The sequence below is a fragment of the Hoplias malabaricus genome, chromosome 12, assembly GCF_029633855.1.
Source record: "Hoplias malabaricus isolate fHopMal1 chromosome 12, fHopMal1.hap1, whole genome shotgun sequence".
Classification (NCBI taxonomy): domain Eukaryota; kingdom Metazoa; phylum Chordata; class Actinopteri; order Characiformes; family Erythrinidae; genus Hoplias; species Hoplias malabaricus.
The window spans coordinates 31,617,428-31,635,944 of record NC_089811.1 but is presented as its reverse complement, the minus strand read 5'-3'; the positions used below and the strand labels follow the sequence as shown (position 1 = coordinate 31,635,944).

The 18,517-nt window shown below is 38.6% G+C and overlaps 1 protein-coding gene across 3 annotated transcripts in view; it reads right to left on the bottom strand.

Moving 5' to 3' along the window:
- ubr3 (ubiquitin protein ligase E3 component n-recognin 3) overlaps window positions 1-18,517 on the bottom strand; it is a 52,183-nt gene that overhangs the window by 13,459 nt on the left and 20,207 nt on the right. For 2 of the 3 annotated variants that reach the window (XM_066686092.1, XM_066686089.1), the window contains exons 23-30: window positions 14,279-14,721; window positions 12,653-12,741; window positions 8,544-8,693; window positions 7,615-7,748; window positions 6,172-6,282; window positions 4,680-4,892; window positions 4,295-4,431; window positions 2,261-2,346 (exon numbers count right to left, since the gene is read on the bottom strand). In XM_066686092.1, the coding sequence (XP_066542189.1) occupies window positions 2,261-2,346; window positions 4,295-4,431; window positions 4,680-4,892; window positions 6,172-6,282; window positions 7,615-7,748; window positions 8,544-8,693; window positions 12,653-12,741; window positions 14,279-14,721 (1,363 nt within the window). The remainder of the gene's footprint in view (window positions 1-2,260; window positions 2,347-4,294; window positions 4,432-4,679; window positions 4,893-6,171; window positions 6,283-7,614; window positions 7,749-8,543; window positions 8,694-12,652; window positions 12,742-14,278; window positions 14,722-18,517) is intronic. The other variant, XM_066686090.1, reaches the window with a different exon arrangement.

Below are 18,517 nucleotides of genomic sequence, written 5' to 3'. Positions count from 1 at the left end.
GAAATTGTGTACAAGTCATCCATCTGATCCTATTATGCCAAAAACTACATGACCAGTTAGTGGAAATGAAGTGCTTTCTATTGCCAGAATCTCTAACCATCTCCACTGGTAACAGAGACTTGGAGCATTAGACCTACACATCACTGTGGAACTTAAAACATCTAGATAGAGGTTCACCTTGGGCTATCAAAACATGAAGCATGAATAATAGTTTGTAGCAGCCCTTTACTGACACTGAAGGCCACATTTTGAACAGCCAGGCAATGTCCAACCACAGGAGGGATGCTTACTGCAGCTCATCCTTCATGTGGAAAAACCTTCCAAATTATTAATATAAGCTTCATGGAAACAGGAATGGGGTTTTGGGTCCATCTTGTAAAGAGTTATACGCACTATAGCTCAATATATGTCACAGGTTTTGGTGCACATATGGACTAAACCAATGTTCTCATGGTGAAGCAGAGACTGACAAGCTGTGGTCAAAAATACATTTGTTTCTGCCAAATTAAAACAAAGGTAAAATAAATATATGTTAGATAATTTTCCCTAGCAGTGATGGCTTCTACTTCCAAACAGAGCATCTACAACTACCATTATTTAAATATATCAAAACAAAAGAAATCTAATATTCTGTGGAAACACAACTTTCATTAATTTTAATGAAGTTTTTCACTACGCCAATTTTCTTTATTTTGGAATATTTAATCTAGATGTGTGCCTGTTTTGAGATCACGACCCTACATACAGCATTACTGGTAATAAAATAACCACCAAGAAACCAACAACCTTTGGATAAATGAAGTTTAGTGAAGTAACACTGCCATCTATAGGTACAAAAGCAGAGGAACAGATTGAATAAAACACTTTCCCTGCCTTGCTAATTAATTCACTCATTTACTGAGGTAAGAAAAGAAGAATGGTTTACAACTGATACTGAGATTGGGGGCACAAAGACATTTACATCCAAAGTTTCACTAGGGCTAAATCAAAAAGAATGTTCTGTGCTAGGCACAGCTCTTAAAGCACTAAAATATGCATTAGGACTCACCAGATAACAGCCTGTATATCACAGCCTAAAACATACTCATTCGTCTTTTTGACCCTCATTCGTTAAAATCACTCCATCACCCAGGGCTGGGTGTGAATAGACAGCTCAAATAGAGATCTCTCCATTCCTCCCTCTCTCTCTTTGATATTGATCTGCCTCGTCCACCCACTTGTGCTTAGAGTTTACTACCTTCCTCTCCTTATTTCAACACCTCCTGCTCATGCCATTCATCAAACATAGATATCTGTGTATTTGACAGTGTAAGAAGTGTGTATTAGAAAGAGAGAGAGAGAGAGAGAGAGAGAGAGAGAGAGAGAGAGAGAGACCCTGTGTGTACATGGTTACTTTCAATCCTATATTTACATTACTTATGCATGATACTCATGACAGACCTTTTGAGGGTTAAGTGCCTTGATTTGATAAAGGAAAATAAATTTTAAATGCAACAAGTTATATCAATCACCACCATAATTACCATTCTCCCTACAGTATTTCCTATTCCCAAAGCAATTTCCCTTCTGTCTAGTAGCTCTCTTCTAGTGCTCCCCTCTTCCCTCAATGCACAAATCTCTAATGTACTGAGACTGAGTAAATTTGGCCAATGCTGTGCCTACGTACTTAATGTAGCTCAGAAAATGGCTGTAGTGGTGGAGTGTGAAATCTCTCCAGCTCTATTCAGGAGTGACAGAGATTTTCATGAGGACCCAGAGACCAGATCTCACACGCATGCTCACTCAAACACATTCAATCATTTTTTCCCATAGAAAAAAAAACTAATAATAAAAAGGAACCATTCAATCAGAATCAAAGCAAACTGAATATGAAGTCTATGAATAGCATTTAGACAGGGTCTCCCATATACCTTACCCTAGTTTATTCCACTGCTCATCAGTACACTGCTGAACAGTTATTCAGTTGCACAGATCAATACCTACAATCACTGCATACCAGTCAAGTGCTCATCAGCTAATGGAGGGGAAAACATCTTGTCTCAAAAAAGAAATGTGAATTTTACTTTAATATATAATTAAATTATTTAACAGGGACGTTTTGAGCTCTATATTCATGAATGGCAGAAATGCATTAATAATAATGGCATTTTCAATACTTCAAATAATATTATTGTTGTCATTAATTAAAGTATTGTGAAAGGACATTATCATAATCTTTTTAATTGAGTGTGGTGACTATATAGATGTGTTTAACACTTACTGAGGCAAGAGCGTTTGGCTGCAGCACTTGCACCTCCGCTGCACAGGTTCCCACCACGATGAACCAACTCCAACTCAAGATTTGTCCTGACAAACAGCAGATGAAAAAGACAAATACACAGTAGACACAGAGAGAAAGATAAACATCAAGAGACAAAGAGAGAGGAAGATAAAAACTGCATTAGACAGCACTTTGAGAACAGAAACTACAAATGCTGTACTGGGCAAAAGTCTGAGGAAAAAGTGATTTAAAATGCTATTTATCTGAGAAGTAAGAGTTTCAATCCCTAGTATTAGAGAGAAGAAAGAAAAAAATAAATTATATATATATATATATATATATATATATATATATATATATATATATATATATATATATATATATATATATATATATATATATATATCATTAGTACTGTACGTAGTGATACTAAGCATATGTGAATACATAGGTTTAACCCTTTCCAGAGTAGTGGCCATCCAGTATTTGAGGTTATCATACATTACCTAGTTTTACCTGTTAATACATACTCCATTGTGTTAAATCAAGGGTGCTGTTGATTTCACAAATCTGTACGATCAAGGAGAATATCTGGAAGCATACTGTGTTCTTCACACTAGCTCACAACACTTCTAACTTCTAGAATAAAAATCTTTTTAAATGCACATGCATACAGTAAATGAAAACAATAATCTTAGGTTCCCATGACTTTTGCACAGTACTGCATTTTGCACACGAAAACACATTTTTGTTTATACACATTTTATACAGTCATCCCTGGATTTACACGAAGAGGCTCCAGGACTCCAGCAGATACCAAAATCTGCAGAAGTCCCTTATATAAAATGGCATATAACTTAGGCACATACACCCCTATATTTATAATCATCTTTAGATAATTGTTAAGAATAATATAATTCAATTCCATTGGCCGTGGCTGGGTGAATCCACATACATGAAGCCTGTGGATATGGAGGGCCGACTGTACTCTAATTGAATGAAATCACTAGGTTTCAACCTATATTGTCTTGTTTGACATGAAGATTTAAGAGTGTCATACATGGTACCAGATCCTCTGTTAATATTTTTTTTCCTTCAGAGAATGTCCTAAGCAACATATTGTGCTCTGTTTGCTTGCAAATATGTATAGTCAGTGTAAGAAGCCCACTCATCAACATTAGCAGGTCAGTCTCAACAGGCTAGCAAGGTAGGGACAATTCCCCAGCTTTCCCACATGAGAAGCAGCGTAGGTGGAGTAGGGAGGAGGGTTTTAAAAAAAAGTGCAAGCAGCAGCAATTTCCTATACATAATGCAGGCAGACAGCTCCATCTGGCTGCCACTGATAAGGAAGCAAGCATTTGATGGAGGAATTTTCCACCACGCTGTTCAGCCAACGAGAAAAAGACTACGCAAACGGAGCCTGGAACGGAGAGTATGAACGGGTCATTGAGGGAAAAGGGAGAGGCTTGAGCGCACTAGCTAAGAGTCTGTATTTAACTGGGGAGAAAATTAACAATTCTGCTTACAGCAGGTCTGATTTGAGAGTGAAAATGATGACAATAGGAATTCTGTGAGCTTTTGAAGATTAATTTAAATTTGGATCTCACACACGCGCACAAACAAAATGGCAACAGAAGCATTGCACTAGTAGTCACTGAAAGCTAAAATAGGAAAGTAGTTAAATATGACATTAAATGATATATGGTATGGGAGGGGAGGCGGGAAAGAGGGGGTAAATAAATAAATAAATAAATACGACACCACACTAAGAAAGACTGAAAATTGTTCTACTATTGCATGATCCAAAACACTAGTGTAGGTATTTTCTCAAAAATCCATGAAGGAATGGACAAGCGAGGAGAAGAGGTGGGGGCTTTCACTTGAGCTATAGAGATAACTACACTGTGGAAGCAGCAATTACGGTGGTCATAAAACCAAATTCTTCAACCACATCAGGGCATTCAGGCAGAAAAATGTCTACTATACAGCAATTCAGCTGCTTGCAATTCAAAATTCAGGCTGGTAGAAACTCACCTGGCCACAGAGTACATGAAGAGGAAATCATTATCAGGTGATCCAGCATTCTTGCCATAGTCCATGTACTTCTTTTGTGTAGCATTCTTTATGTCCTTAATCACAGACTCCATTTCTTTAGTAAGGTTTGACTCCGTCTGAAAGGCGGAGAATATTCAATATTACCATTTTTTCTTCAGACATGTAAAAGTATGCCAAATATCAGATGATCTGATTATGAAGATGAAGGGATGACATGACGGAAAGTCTTCATATATAAACAAAATGTTATTCAAACTACCTGTAGAACAGTGAGAATGGAAGCTAGCACTCACACTCGATGATGGAGGAATGGGGCAAGTAGACACAGTCTAATGTATTCTAGAGGGAGTGGTATCTGTCTTACATAGGTGCTTACTGGGAAAATGCCCAGCTCCTCTTGCAGGTCCTCCACTTCTTTGATGAGTGTGGCCGAACTTTTGCTGCTGGGGGTGTGCCAGGCACCTGCCTCTGTGCCACGCCCGGGCTTGCAGGGCAGAACACTGTTAGCAAACTGCCGACACAGAGGGCAGGTGAACTCACCCTTATCTACCGAGAAACCCTGTAACACCTGGTCATTCTGACCCAGAGAGAAACAAATCGTCAGAACAAACAGCACTGGTTGGAGATTGTAATTTAATGCTTAACATAAACATTAGTGTTGGTTGGTATCTCAGATACATTACACTGTTTCCAAGCCTCAACACAATATACTGTACTGTCACTGGCGCGTCTGTGTGTGTGGCAGTGGTTAAATCACACTGGGGGAGATTTCTAAGTGGGAAGTGCAAGAGTCACGCTGTGGGAGCTCAAGGAGGAAGGACACCAATGTTTAATTGCATGTAGTTTGATTTTGAAGTTTTCAAGCTATTCTAGCACTGTTGACCTTTACCAATCAAAGACTTTTGTCGCTTAGGATAAATCGTTTTTCTATTATAAATTATCCATTCTTACGCAATAAGATACTGGTCACTCTAGGGACACAATATGCCTTTATCAATCACCTTCACAGAATAAGTCTTCACTTTGTCTGCTCACATTAAACATTATTAAAGCAGAGAGCGATGTCGTATTGTTCCCATTATCATAAGTGTCACCCAAGTGATTGACGGAGAGAGAACCATTGAAATATCAATTTGAGACGTGTCACTTTGATGGATGAACTATTAATGATGTGCCAGATCTCAAAGAAAGGCTGGAATCTTTATGTATACTGGTAGTTTCTCTTAATTTATTAGGGCAATGTTACATACACAACTTGAACTCTGATCAATGATATCTCAATTCCAATACGCTGGATCTGAAAGGTTTAAGTTCTAACATGACAGTCATTTTTCACTTTAAATTCATTGCACTAGAGTACAGATACAAAACAAAACTGTATAATTCCCTCCACATATTTGTGTGTGTGTTTACTAGGCAATAACCGAGGTCAAGTAATTTCTGAGGAAGCTTTAATCTGATGTGTGATATTCACATTGTAAACCAGCACTAAACCTGAGTTTTGGGTTAAAACTGATGGAGAAAATATCATCACCTTATCACAGCACCTAACACTGCAATGCTAAATATCCTTAGGGCATTTTTAGAAATTGATGAATTGAAATCTAAAGTGTTACTGACAGGGTGTGTGTGTGTGTGTGTGTGTGTGTACGCACGTGCAATGGTGAATACTGAGTGTGGTCATATTTCAGAGCTCATGGCCTTGGTACAACACACTGTTACCCTAAAACATATTCCACTAATTTTCCAGATAGTAAGTAAAACTAGTTAATTAAGCTATAGGAAGTCATTTCCATATTGTACCATACATCATTCCTACAACCCTCTCCTGGAAATTAAAATTAAAATGTAGTTACCCGTAGAGATTCCATGTAGGACTTGTGGCAGTCTATATGCAGTGTGTGACCACATGTTTGCACATACACACCGCCATCCCAGCCAATAGAGACAGACTGCAGACAGGAACTCTGAGGGGGAAAAATAAAAAAATATATATATATTTTTATAAATATTGTTATGAAGGCAGATATTCACTATACACAAATATTCTATGGCTGTGATATAAGCCAAATTCAATATAGTAGTCAAGTGCAACTAAAACACAAAGCATACATGCATGTACCATATATACGGTATTCTATCTATTAAGTCTATTACACAGAAACCCCATATGACCTTATTTCAGGGCAAATTTCAGTATTGTTGTAAAACCCAACAAACCTGGTCACATAAATGCATTTTTAATGTTGCTTATGATCTACAATATGCAGACCAAAACAAATGTGTGTGTATATATATATATATATATATATATATATATATATATATATATATATATATATATATATATATATATATAAAATGAGACGTTATAGCACTTTCTAGAGTTCCCTAAGATCTTAATGTAACTGCTGTGGTCAAAGTACCAAAGGGATCAAAAAAACACAGCACCACTGTCATCTTGTCTAAAGAGCACTGGGTTCTCTCTCTTCTCCATTCTTATTTTTGCCATAAGTCAGTACACATATTTCTGTGCTGATATGTTTCATCTCCCTCTGTTAATCCTTGTCTTTACCCTAATTACCAAATCACTTATTTTATTCCATATTTGAGTTAGACAGACCACATAACTAAATGTTTAATTATTATAAGACCCATGCCTAAACAGGGAGAACACATGATAATCCTCACAGACAATCACCCAGAGCAGGGCTTGAACCCACAACCCAGGGACCCCACTACCTGTTGTGCCACAGCAATAAGAACACGTGAATAAAAACAAGAGAGAAAAGACATTTGTTCTGTTGCATTTCTCTGCAAATCTGCAAGGCTGCCAAGCTAATCCATGCTCAGAGGACTCAGCACAACAGGCCAGATAAGTTTAAAATTTAGAACAGAACACGGGTGACAGGAGACCAGCATCTTATTCACAGTTCTTATTGTAAAAGACAGCATGAAAGAGGAAGTATCACACAAAGAAAGATCTAAACACAGAGAGAAGCATACAAACTAAAGGCCAAAAGATGACAGCAGGAGTAGAAATTAGGGCTGAATATTTAATTGTGATTAATCTCAAGATTTTGTGAGAACAATTAAAACGCTTTTATGTTCATAAATTATCTGTTCAAACTAGTTTTTAGGGGACATAAAAAAAACAGCAGCTTTTGCAATTTGAAAATTGCACTTGTTCATATTGTGATTTCAATGATTTTATAATCTATTTAATTTAATTTATGCATTTCACTACTTTTTTCTTGATGCCCTAGGGCAGAACAGGTATTTCTAAGCCAAACACCTACATCTTTAAAGTGGTGCTGCATCTGTGTTAGTCTAACATCATTAGTCGCTCCACACGTGTCCTCGGGGAAGATCCTCTCTTCGTCACTCGTTGGGAGCCGTTTCGCCTCATCACTACGGCAACGGTGTCCCAACACTGAAACGCACACAGACATATACTTCATGAATGATAATGTTATGCTAATTACCTGCCATCATTTCTATTTATGGGACACTGCATATTATTTGCATACTCTAATGAAGTACCATATCAATGTCAAAACCACAACAGCCATTAAACTGCAAGAACAGAAGACATTTTTTCACAGATGTTTGTCTTTCCAGATCAAATGTAAACAGATACACATTACCAGGTGGACGGAATTTTACTGATAATGTGCTCATAATACAATTCCCAAAAAAACTAATTCTGACAATAACCTCTACATATTTTTCTTCTCTGATGGTTCACCATGTCTGGTAAAGTGTAGATGAGGACACATCCTTCTGACCTTGGGGCTGATATATTTCAGGCTATAATATGTCACCCCAGCAGGATAATTACTAATAAAACAAGCTATTTGTTTTCATGACACTGAAAGAGACTCTTATGTCCATTGCAGCATGGCAGAAATACTCTACAGAAGCAGGCGTCTGTTCAAGGACCAACACATATGATGAATGAAGCAATTAAAGCAACAGCTAAATGCTGTCATTAAACGAAGCAGAGCAATGCGGCCAGGCTCAGGTGTTCTGAATAAATAGGGCCATTTAATAGACAATATAACACCACTGTCCTGTGCTGCAAAAGATGTGCCACGCAGCAGTAAGATATTATAGACTCGCTATATAATGCTGAACCTGTTGATGAAAACCTGTAATGCCTCAAGGTTTAGCTATCACATCAAAATAAGTGGCTATTAACAAGAATGTTATGTGTGCATTTGTTCACCTGAGGATGCCTGTAGTAACACCACCAGGCCTGTAGGTCGGTCATCAGTAGAGGGGCCACTCTGTCCACATATGACACAATCATAGAGAATCTCAGTGTCCAGAGGCTCAGCAGAGCCCACATCCATTGCTGCCTCTGCCTCAGGAGATTCTGCAAGGGACACACAGAGAAAACAATAGTAAGCAGAAGCCTGGGGCATTACATGCAGCTTACAGATATGTTAAAGTGAAGGATGAGAATCACACACTAAAAATGAACATTAAAAATATATATATAAACAACTTAGAAAACATCTAAATGGGCTAAATAGAATACTGGTCTTGTAAAGATTTTTCTGATTCTTTAGAAAAACAAAATGGCATGCCTTAAAGTTTTAAAGTGTGCAGTCCAAAACAATGGAAGTAATATGAAACAAGTTTTTTCTTTATTGCAGAAAATGTAATGCTATTTAAAAATTAAAAAAGAGAGAAAATTATAAGCAAACTAAGTTCTGTGCTACGACTGAAATGGTATGTAAAATACTGAGTTTACATCACTTCCCAAAGATTTGGGAGTATTCTAGCTATTGGAAATACAAGCTGTTGTTCACTTCTGATTTGCCAAGAACAAATAAGCAGAAAATACACAAGTGTAATAGCAGGAGAAAGAGAGAGGACTGAGGGTTAAAACTGAATAATTGAACATGAGTTATGAGAGCGGTATACTGGCAAAACTTAATTAGCTATATAATGTGGATCAAAATTGCTTTTCTGCCCTCTCTTGGTTAAATTAACAGATTGTATAGGTTTAGGCATCCATGTGTAAAAAAACAAAAACATTAGAGCTAATGTAGTGTGAAAGGTTCTTTTATTTGGACAGTGTGTGTTATTTCGACAAAATGTGCAACTATTAAAGAAGGTCAGTCACAAGACCTTTTGATATAATTAACACATCAGTTAACATATCAGTTTGTTTATTATAAAGAAAATCTAAATTCATGCATTCTGAAGTAATCATTTTGGAAATGCAATGGTTCACAAAGGCAACAAAAGTTCAACACATGCAGGGCTGGTAAATGGAGATGGAAAACAATGCTGAATAAATAAGCAAATGTTACTAAAATAAATAAATAAATGAAAATAATAATAATAATAATTTTTTTTACAAAGGAACATCTGTAACTACACAAACTCCAAGACTTTTCCTGATGTTTCCATTTAACACAATACTTGATAAGAGCTTTTAAACCACACAGGGGTTTAAAAACCTTATGCTTAGTTTTTTGAATACACGACACTGAATTGGGTAAGCGGACAATAAATTAATGTTCAAACATTCTATGCATACTAAACATCCAGAACATTTTCAATGATTGACACATGTCAGAATATGAATTACCTCAGCAAAATTAGTTCTAAATGTTAAGAGTCTGTTCAATTTTGAATAAACACAGGTCAGCAAATGTGAGTGTGTTTAAACTGATTTAGTACCTGAGGGAGAGCGAGAGAGGAAAAATGGTGTATTTGAAAGTCTATGTGATAATGTCAGCCTGGGGCAAACTCACACAAAACTCACACTTACAAGTGAATGTTTTATAGATTAGGACAAATGTCAAATGTGTACAGGGATCACAAAGAACATCTGACAAATTCTAATTTAAAAAGAATGATCACACATGGCAGAATTACCATACGTCTTTATGAAACTCTTAAAAGTGTATATTTACAGATCTCAAAAAAATAAAGGGAATGCTTAAACAACACAATGTAACTCCAAGTCAATCACACTTCTGTCAAATCAACCTGTCCAGTTAGGAAGCAACACTGACTGTGAATGCATTTCACCTGCTGTTGTGCCAATGGCACAGACAACAGGTAGACAATCCCTACATTTCTCTGTTCTCATCCTTTCTGGCTGATGTTTTGGTCACTTTTGCATTTTGTCAGTGCTTTCACCCCTAGAGGTAGCGTAACGGAGTGTCTACAACCCACAGAAGTTGCTCAGGTAGTGCAGCTCATCCAGCATGGCACATCAATGCGAACTGTGGCAAGAAGGTTTGCTGTGTCTGTCAGCACAGTGTTCAGAGCATGGAGGAGATACCAGGAGACAGGCCAGTACACCAGGAGATGTGGAGGGGCCGTAGGAGGGCAACAACTCAGCAGCAAGACCGCCGCTTCCTCCTTTGTCCCAGAGCCCTGCAAAATGACCTCCAGCAGGCCGCTAATATCCATGTTTCTGCACAAACTCCATGAGGGTGGTGTGAGGGTCTGACGTCCACAAGTGGGGCTTGTGCTTACAGCCCAACACCAGAGAACACCAAGATTGACAGATTCACCATTGGCGCCCTGTGCTCTTCACGGATGGGAGCAGGTTCACACTGAGCATATGTGACAGATGTGAGACTATGGAGATGCTGTAGAGATAATTCTGCTGCCTACAACATCCTCCAGCATTACCAGTTTGGCAGTGGGTCAGTAATTGTGTGGGGAGGCATTTCTTTGAAGGGCCGCACAGCCCTCCATGTGTTAGCCAGAGGACCCTGACTACAATTAGGTCCTGGGGATGAGCTCCTCATACCAATTGTGAGACCATAAGCTGGTGCAGTGGGCCCTTGGTTCCTTCTGATGCATGACAATGCTAGGCCTCATGTGGCTGAAGGCATTGATACTATGGACTGGCCTGCCCGTTCCCCAGACCTGAATTCAATCAAGCACATTTGGGACATCATCCACGTGCACCACGTTGCATCACAGACTGTCCAGGAGTTGACTGATGCTTTAATCCAGGTCTGGGAGGAGATCCCTCAGGAGAACATCTGCCTCCTCATCAGGAGCATGCCCAGGCATTGTAGAGAGGTCATACGGCACGTGGAGGCCACACACACTACTGAGCCTCATTTTAACTTGCCTTGAGGAATTTCCTTTGAAGTTGGATCAGCCTGTAATTTGATTTTCCACTTTTATTTTGAGTACGATTCCAAATCCAGAGGTCCATGTTATAATAATTTTGATTTACATTGGTCATTTTTAGGGTGGCGCAGCAGGTAGTGTCGCAGTCACACAGCTCCAGGGACCTGGAGGTTGTGGGTTTGATTCCTGCTCCGGGTGACTGTCTGTGAGGAGTTTGGTGTGTTCTCTCCGTGTCCGCATGGGTTTCCTCCGACAATCCAAAAACACACGTTGGTAGGTGGATTGGCGACTCAAAAGTGTCAGTAGGTGTGAGTGTATGTGTCGCCCTGTGAAGGACTGGCGCCCCCTCCAGGGTGTGTTCCCGCCTTGCGCCCAAATATTCCAGGTTGGCTCTGGACCCACCGCGACCCTGAACTGGATAAGCAGTTACAGATAATGAATGAATGAATGATCGATCATTTTTATGTTATTTTGTTCTCAACGCAATCCACTATGTAATGAAATATATATATATATATATATATATATATATATAAACCATGACTTTTCCTTCGACCGAAGTGAGCAATAACAGCATTATTCATCTCTTAACAACTGTGTGTCCCTGTGTCCACTGGGCTGTTAGTACTCTGATCTGCTGTGCCCTCAACCAGTGCACAATCTCTCCTGAGAAATACACATACACACGCACGCAGTAACAAGGTCTGGGAAGCCTAGTGGGTGTCGCCTTCCTACAGAGAGTGGGTCCCTCCCTCCACCCCTTGGAACTCTATCCTTCAAGGTCTTTCTCCAAGTTGGTGTCCTTGAAATCTTGAGTGTGTGTGTGTGTGCTGAGTGAGTTACATGCCCTCAAGCTGCAAAGTCAGGAGCTGCATTCAGCAACCAGAGAGTAAAGCAGTTTAATCCCTTCCGACAACAGACCCCTTCAGTATTGGACCTTCCCTTAAAATATCATTACTACGTCCTAGTACACTTCAAACCAGATGATGAATGAAATGTTTATTTTAAGCAAGTGAAACTAATTCAGCTACTATTTCAAAATGAGGCTGATGTATACAATCTGCCATCAGCATAAAATCAACACTGTATTAATCAAACTACACTGTTAAAAGTTGCAGCAAATCCCAGAATTACATATTCAATAGTCAATATTTTCTTTAAAACACCCTCAAATATGTGGTGCATTTTCAGTAGCAACATTTCTATAATTACTATGCTTACCAACATCCATCGCTGTCTCCATGAAGCTTTTCTGCCTGGAGGCAAATTCAGCCAGCAGCTTCTGTTGCCTCTCCCTAGCCCGCTGCCGCCTGAGACAGACAGTGAAGAGGAGAAAGATGAGAGCAGTCAAGATAAACATCAATTAACCCAAAATTTCAAAAGGAAAAAACGGTCCAATTACAACATATTTCTAGGATGGGAATGGTTGACAGCAATTAGATACATTTTGGCACACACGGAATGCTTTAAAGTTTACTACCTCAAGCTAACCCCCATGAGAGGGTGTTTTATAAGTCATCCAAACAAAAATTTACACTATAGTCCAATTCCCAGATGATAGATGGTTATGGCCTACTTCTTAAGTGAACACCTGCAAGTGCTGTTCATATAGTAGAATGGGAGAGGAACCAATTCATGTAATGTCTATTTTACTGCCTGTCTGTGTTAAACTGGAGAGAGATGCAGCCAAAATCAAAGTGACTTATTAAGAGGACAAACTACTGTAGACTGGGATGATGCGCTTCAATTACCTTCTCTGACCGCATTTGGAACAAAGGCACACCACAGGGACATGACGCTAAAGAAATTTCCAGCAACCAAATGTTGTTGCTATGGTAACTGCCAGTCACATTGTGCATGTGCTTTTTCTTTCTTGACTTGCAGGTAGCATGTGATTCATATTGATACTAAGTTTCTTCATACTGCCTGTTCCATCATGTTCAGAAAGAGAGATTGAGAAGAGTCTATTGAATCAGAGCTGCTAAAGGCATAATTGCAAATCAATCTTTCTACAACAGGATGACTTTCCTCACAACATCAGCTTAAGAAACTAAAACGTTATACTTATGGTTGTACTGAAGTTGCCAAATGCAAAGCTTATATAGAATAAACAATTTAATACAGCTTAGCCTAACAATAGTAACCCAAGCCTAAGGATTAACTTTTAACATTAAGCTATATGCCAGGTGTTCAGTAGTTCCTCTGCAGATCTTTCCTGTATAGTTTAATAGTTATAGTTTACTCATGTCATAACATTTTCCAAAACTAAAATATTTAATCAAAGGTTTTTAAAGAAGTAGTATATGTAGCACCTACACAAGCATTTGAAAAGCAAACAAATTCATTTTAGCTTTCCATTTGTGTTTTGGTAAAAAACACACAACACTTTACATGGTCAAAGAGATTCCAAAATGCTGTTACTGCAATGCAGTGCAGAGGAAGAAACAGAGGCTTTATAAAAAGTCTCCTACTGACCTCTGCCCAAACCTCAAGCACCCCCAGCCACATCTACAATGTGAAGGACGCAATCTTTTAAACTTGTTTTTGCAGTGCAATGTGCTGGCATACATTTTGGAACTTAAAATATTTATGCACAATATATAACCAGGACTCCTCTACAAGAAAAAAAACATTTTCACTGATATTAAACAGATATATGAATGTGCTGTATACGTCATGGACCTAGTAATTTAAAGATGTTTAATACAGACATTTCTGTGGTAATATCACATTACATGTTGTGCTGAAAAGACCTGGGACTGCTGTGGGAGTGTTGTGCAAATACAAGCCAACCTAAGCCTTAAAAGGCTATGAACATGACAAACTCTAAAATATGCACGGACAGACCTTTCCTCTTTATCCATACTCTTCTTGTCTCCAGGGCTGTTCTTTTTGGGAGGCACAGGTGGGCACACTCTTCCACAGATATCCTGAAGACACCTCTTACTGTGCCTGCTTCGAGATGCTGCTTTAGCTAAGATTCTCTCAATAGCAGTGATACCATCTCCATGTGCATGGTGTGCTGGGTCAGCTTCCTCCAGCCAGCCCGGTGAAAGGGAGTTCTGTTTGGCCGATAGTTTCTGGTGCAGTTTGACCAGTAGGGAGAGCATGCTCTCCCTGATCTCCAGGATCTCTGTGACCATCTGAGGAGGAGAGCCAGGAGGGTGCCAGCGCGAAGAGGATTTGGGCCGGACAGCCTGGTTGGCTTCATGGTTACTGCGGTTTATAATCTCCTGGAACTTTCTCCTTCGCTCTGCCACCAGGCTGAACAGCTGTGCTTCTCGCAAATTCTGAAGGACATCAAGTAATAGATTAAATGAGCAGATGACAGAGTCTGGATTTAGGCAAATCTACAGCAGGAAATAAAATAATCCAATGTTGGATAAGAGCAAAAATGTCATGACTAGCTAAAAACATGGTCGTTTCTAAATTTGTAGTATGTAGCATCTTTGATCTTCATTAGGGCTTAATAAGGACAGTAATTTCCTTTTTGTTGTTCTCTCTGCCCATGGACATCATAGATATTTTCCCATCCATATGTAGCTCTTATAACAATCAAAGATTTTTCACCAAACATCAGAAAACATGGCCTTACTGCAAAATTTAATAGCTACCAAATATCTCCAGAAATATGCTTATATGTAATAAATTGGGAGAACACAGACTGCTGGTCAGAGCCGTTTAAAAATAAACAAGTCAGGACTGCCTTAGAAACACATCCATCAATCTTACATGCAGTTACAAACACACACAAAACCTGTTTACCCAACATTAAACATTATTAGTCTTTCACACTTCAAAACACAGGACATAATAAAGAAGTCACACAAGCAATGAGATGAAAACCTTTCAGATTTACATAAACACAACACACACAAGTGTTTTAGAAACTAGTTGAAGAGACATTTTACATGACAAGCACTCTCAATTTTGCAGATGTGTGGAAAAAAACGTAATAAACAACATGCAGGTTTATTACACTATTCCATTCTATTAAAGAATACAGATCAACATAAAAAAATCCCAATGACAAAGTAATATGTCAACAACCCATTACTGAATGCTCAGTCTTTGCATCCAGGGGTGATCAATTTAATACTGCACTCATTTCATTCCCAATCACTCTACAAAATTTCCAAACAGGCCAAATCATTCTCAAACACCAGAACAGTCACTGCCAAGGCCAGCTACCTCTCTCCAATTCCCTGTCAGCCTCCTTGAGTTCTGTGGAGTGAAAGTGGTAATTAGGGATGCACCGATATTGAATTTTCTGGGCCGATACGATAACCGATAATTAGCACCTTGGCGTAGCTGATACTGATATTAATTACCAATAATTTTATCTTTTTGTAATTAAAGCAAATTCACTTTGAATTAAAGCAAAACAGATTCTTTTTACCATGGGTTGTCATAGGACATGCCTTTTCTTTCTGTGTGTGTGTACTGAGCGTCGCTAATACTTTAATTTATATCACACCATGGAGAAATTTAATCTCAGAAACAGAGAACACTGTCCACATGGCAGGCATTAGTTGTGTATTTACAGGCATCAGTACATATCCGCAAGCAAAAAAACTGCACCAATTTAGCATCTGTAATATCATGTAATATTCCAATATGGGACCGATAACAATAACTAAAATAATCCCCACAAATAATATATCAGCCGCCGATAAAGTGCATCACTAGTGGTAATACAACAAACATACTTTACGCAAAAGAATACTATAATGTACCCTAAATATCACCGTTTCATTCTCATAATTACACATTAACACATTTATTAAACAATATTAGAAACCTTGTGTTCAAACCCTGTTTCTGAAAAAGTGGATATTTTTGTAAAACGCCATAAAAATAAGAATGTCAGTAGAACATCAATGCTACTTGAACATTTATTTAACTAACAAAAGTACAGAGACAATATTTCCTCTGACACACTTGATGGTTTATATTTTTAATATTTTAAATATTTGGCCAGCAAAACATTTAAGAGAGTTGAGACAGAAGCATGTTCACCACTGTATTACATCACCTTTCCTTTTTGGTCCCTTTAAGGCACTGAGGTTAGAAGTAACAAGAGTTTGACCATTTGGACCAAATCCTAAAATAGAAAACTAGGTGTAAAACATCTTTTCATTTCATTTTAATGCAATTTTTCTTTTTTTAATTTTTCTATTTTGGTAGGGAGGAATTCCTGGGGAAAACACACCAAACTCTCACAGTCAGTCACCTGAAGCAGGCTCGAACCCACAACCCCAAGATTCTGCAACTTCGTGTGACACACACACACATGCACTTCTCCATTTTTGTGCCGTGTTATGAAAGTCATTGGTCTATTCCATCAGACTGGGGGAGACATACATGCTGTACCACTCACTCCAAACAGTGACTAAACCCTTTCAACTTGTCAAGGTGGACAGACACAAACACACAGCAACATCAATGTTTACACAGTCACCGTGGTCACACCACCTTCACTTTGTGAAAACTCAGACATCTACACTGAGGTTTCTGTAGGGGTTTTCACATATGAACTCCAGGAAAAAAATAAATAAAAGAGAGAAACAGGTCCAGGCATTTTCCAGAGTTGTTCTTTCACATATGAAGCTTACACACTCTTAAAAATAAAGGTGCTACAAAAGCTGCTTTGAGCCATATGCCATAGAAGAACCACTTTTGGCTCCATAAAGAACCATTTTTGTTGATATATTTCAATGAGGAAACATATCACCAAGTGATATGTTTAGGACCAAGTGTTGGATTTTTAAACCTTTAAAAAGGTTCTTCACACACATTTCTTAAATAAATTTTTTTATGGAACCAAATATGGTTCTTCTATGGCATTGCTCAAAGAACCTGTTGTAGCACCTTTATTTTTAAGAACGCAGACTTTCCAGAAATCAGAAATGTTCTGCATGCTTTAGGAATGGAGTGGTGTTTCCTTAAAAGCACCTGCATAGCATGGCATAATTTTCTAGATAAATTACCAGCTCTATTCACACGCATGCTCACTCAGGCCTAGAGAACATGAGAGTATATTTGCATGGGACTAGTTTATTGATTTTCCTTGGTTAGCAGAGTTTCAGATTGCACTTCTATATTCACACAATATACAGGGTTTCAACTTCATCCACCCCCCTTCCCCAACTCCCACAAATTGCTTTGTGCAATTCGTTCAGTTTCTTATCAAGGCTTCCGATGTGTTTGCGAGTGGCTTTCTGCTATGTCCAGTGATCCGTGATTAACCAATCTATTGTAGAAAACACTCAATAATAAGATACTTTTAAGACTCGTTTAATGCGTTATTCCTCAGTTTTCATTCGCAAACACGTGTTCTGAAGTATAGTCCAGTGTTTAAAGTGAGTTGTGTGTCATCTCTAAGCTTCCTCTGAGCTGTGTGTACACGAAGTCAGAGCATGTGCAGCCTATGCTTGTAAACAATGTTTTGAATCATTGATTTGAATTTGCACTCGATTCATGAACCGATTAATTCAATGAGTCGACTCTACACTCAATCCATTGTGTCCCTCAAAGTGTCCAAACACCACATAGAGAACATACTTCACAAAACAAACGAAAACTCAGTTTGTTTTTTGAGCTTTGATTCCCAATGGGTGCGTGCGTGGGGGTGGTTACATGGTTGATGCCCTGGTTGTCCTGTTGTCCAACACCCCGGACACAAACAAGAACCAGTGAATAACAACTTTTTGCTCCTTTCATATTCACCTGCTTAAAGTGGAATGTTTGCAAAGGCTATAACTTGAATACAATAAATTATACCAAATGTAACATTTAAGTGGGCAATTGTGGCATTTGAAGCTAGGATTGGTTTACATATGTAAAAGTATGCAAGCAGAAAGTAACAAAATGACAAAAGACATTGGCTAAAGAAATGCCATCTGAGTGGACCATAGATACCTGTGTGTGTGTGTGTGTGTGTGTGTGTGTGTGTGAGTGAGTGAGTGAGTGAGAGAGTGAGAGAGATTGTCCCTCTGCCTGTGTGTGTGTGCGCACGCGCGTTTCTGTTCCTCTGTCTGTGTCGCTGAATGCTCCCCTTCGACTGAATTTGGAAAACACTTGTTT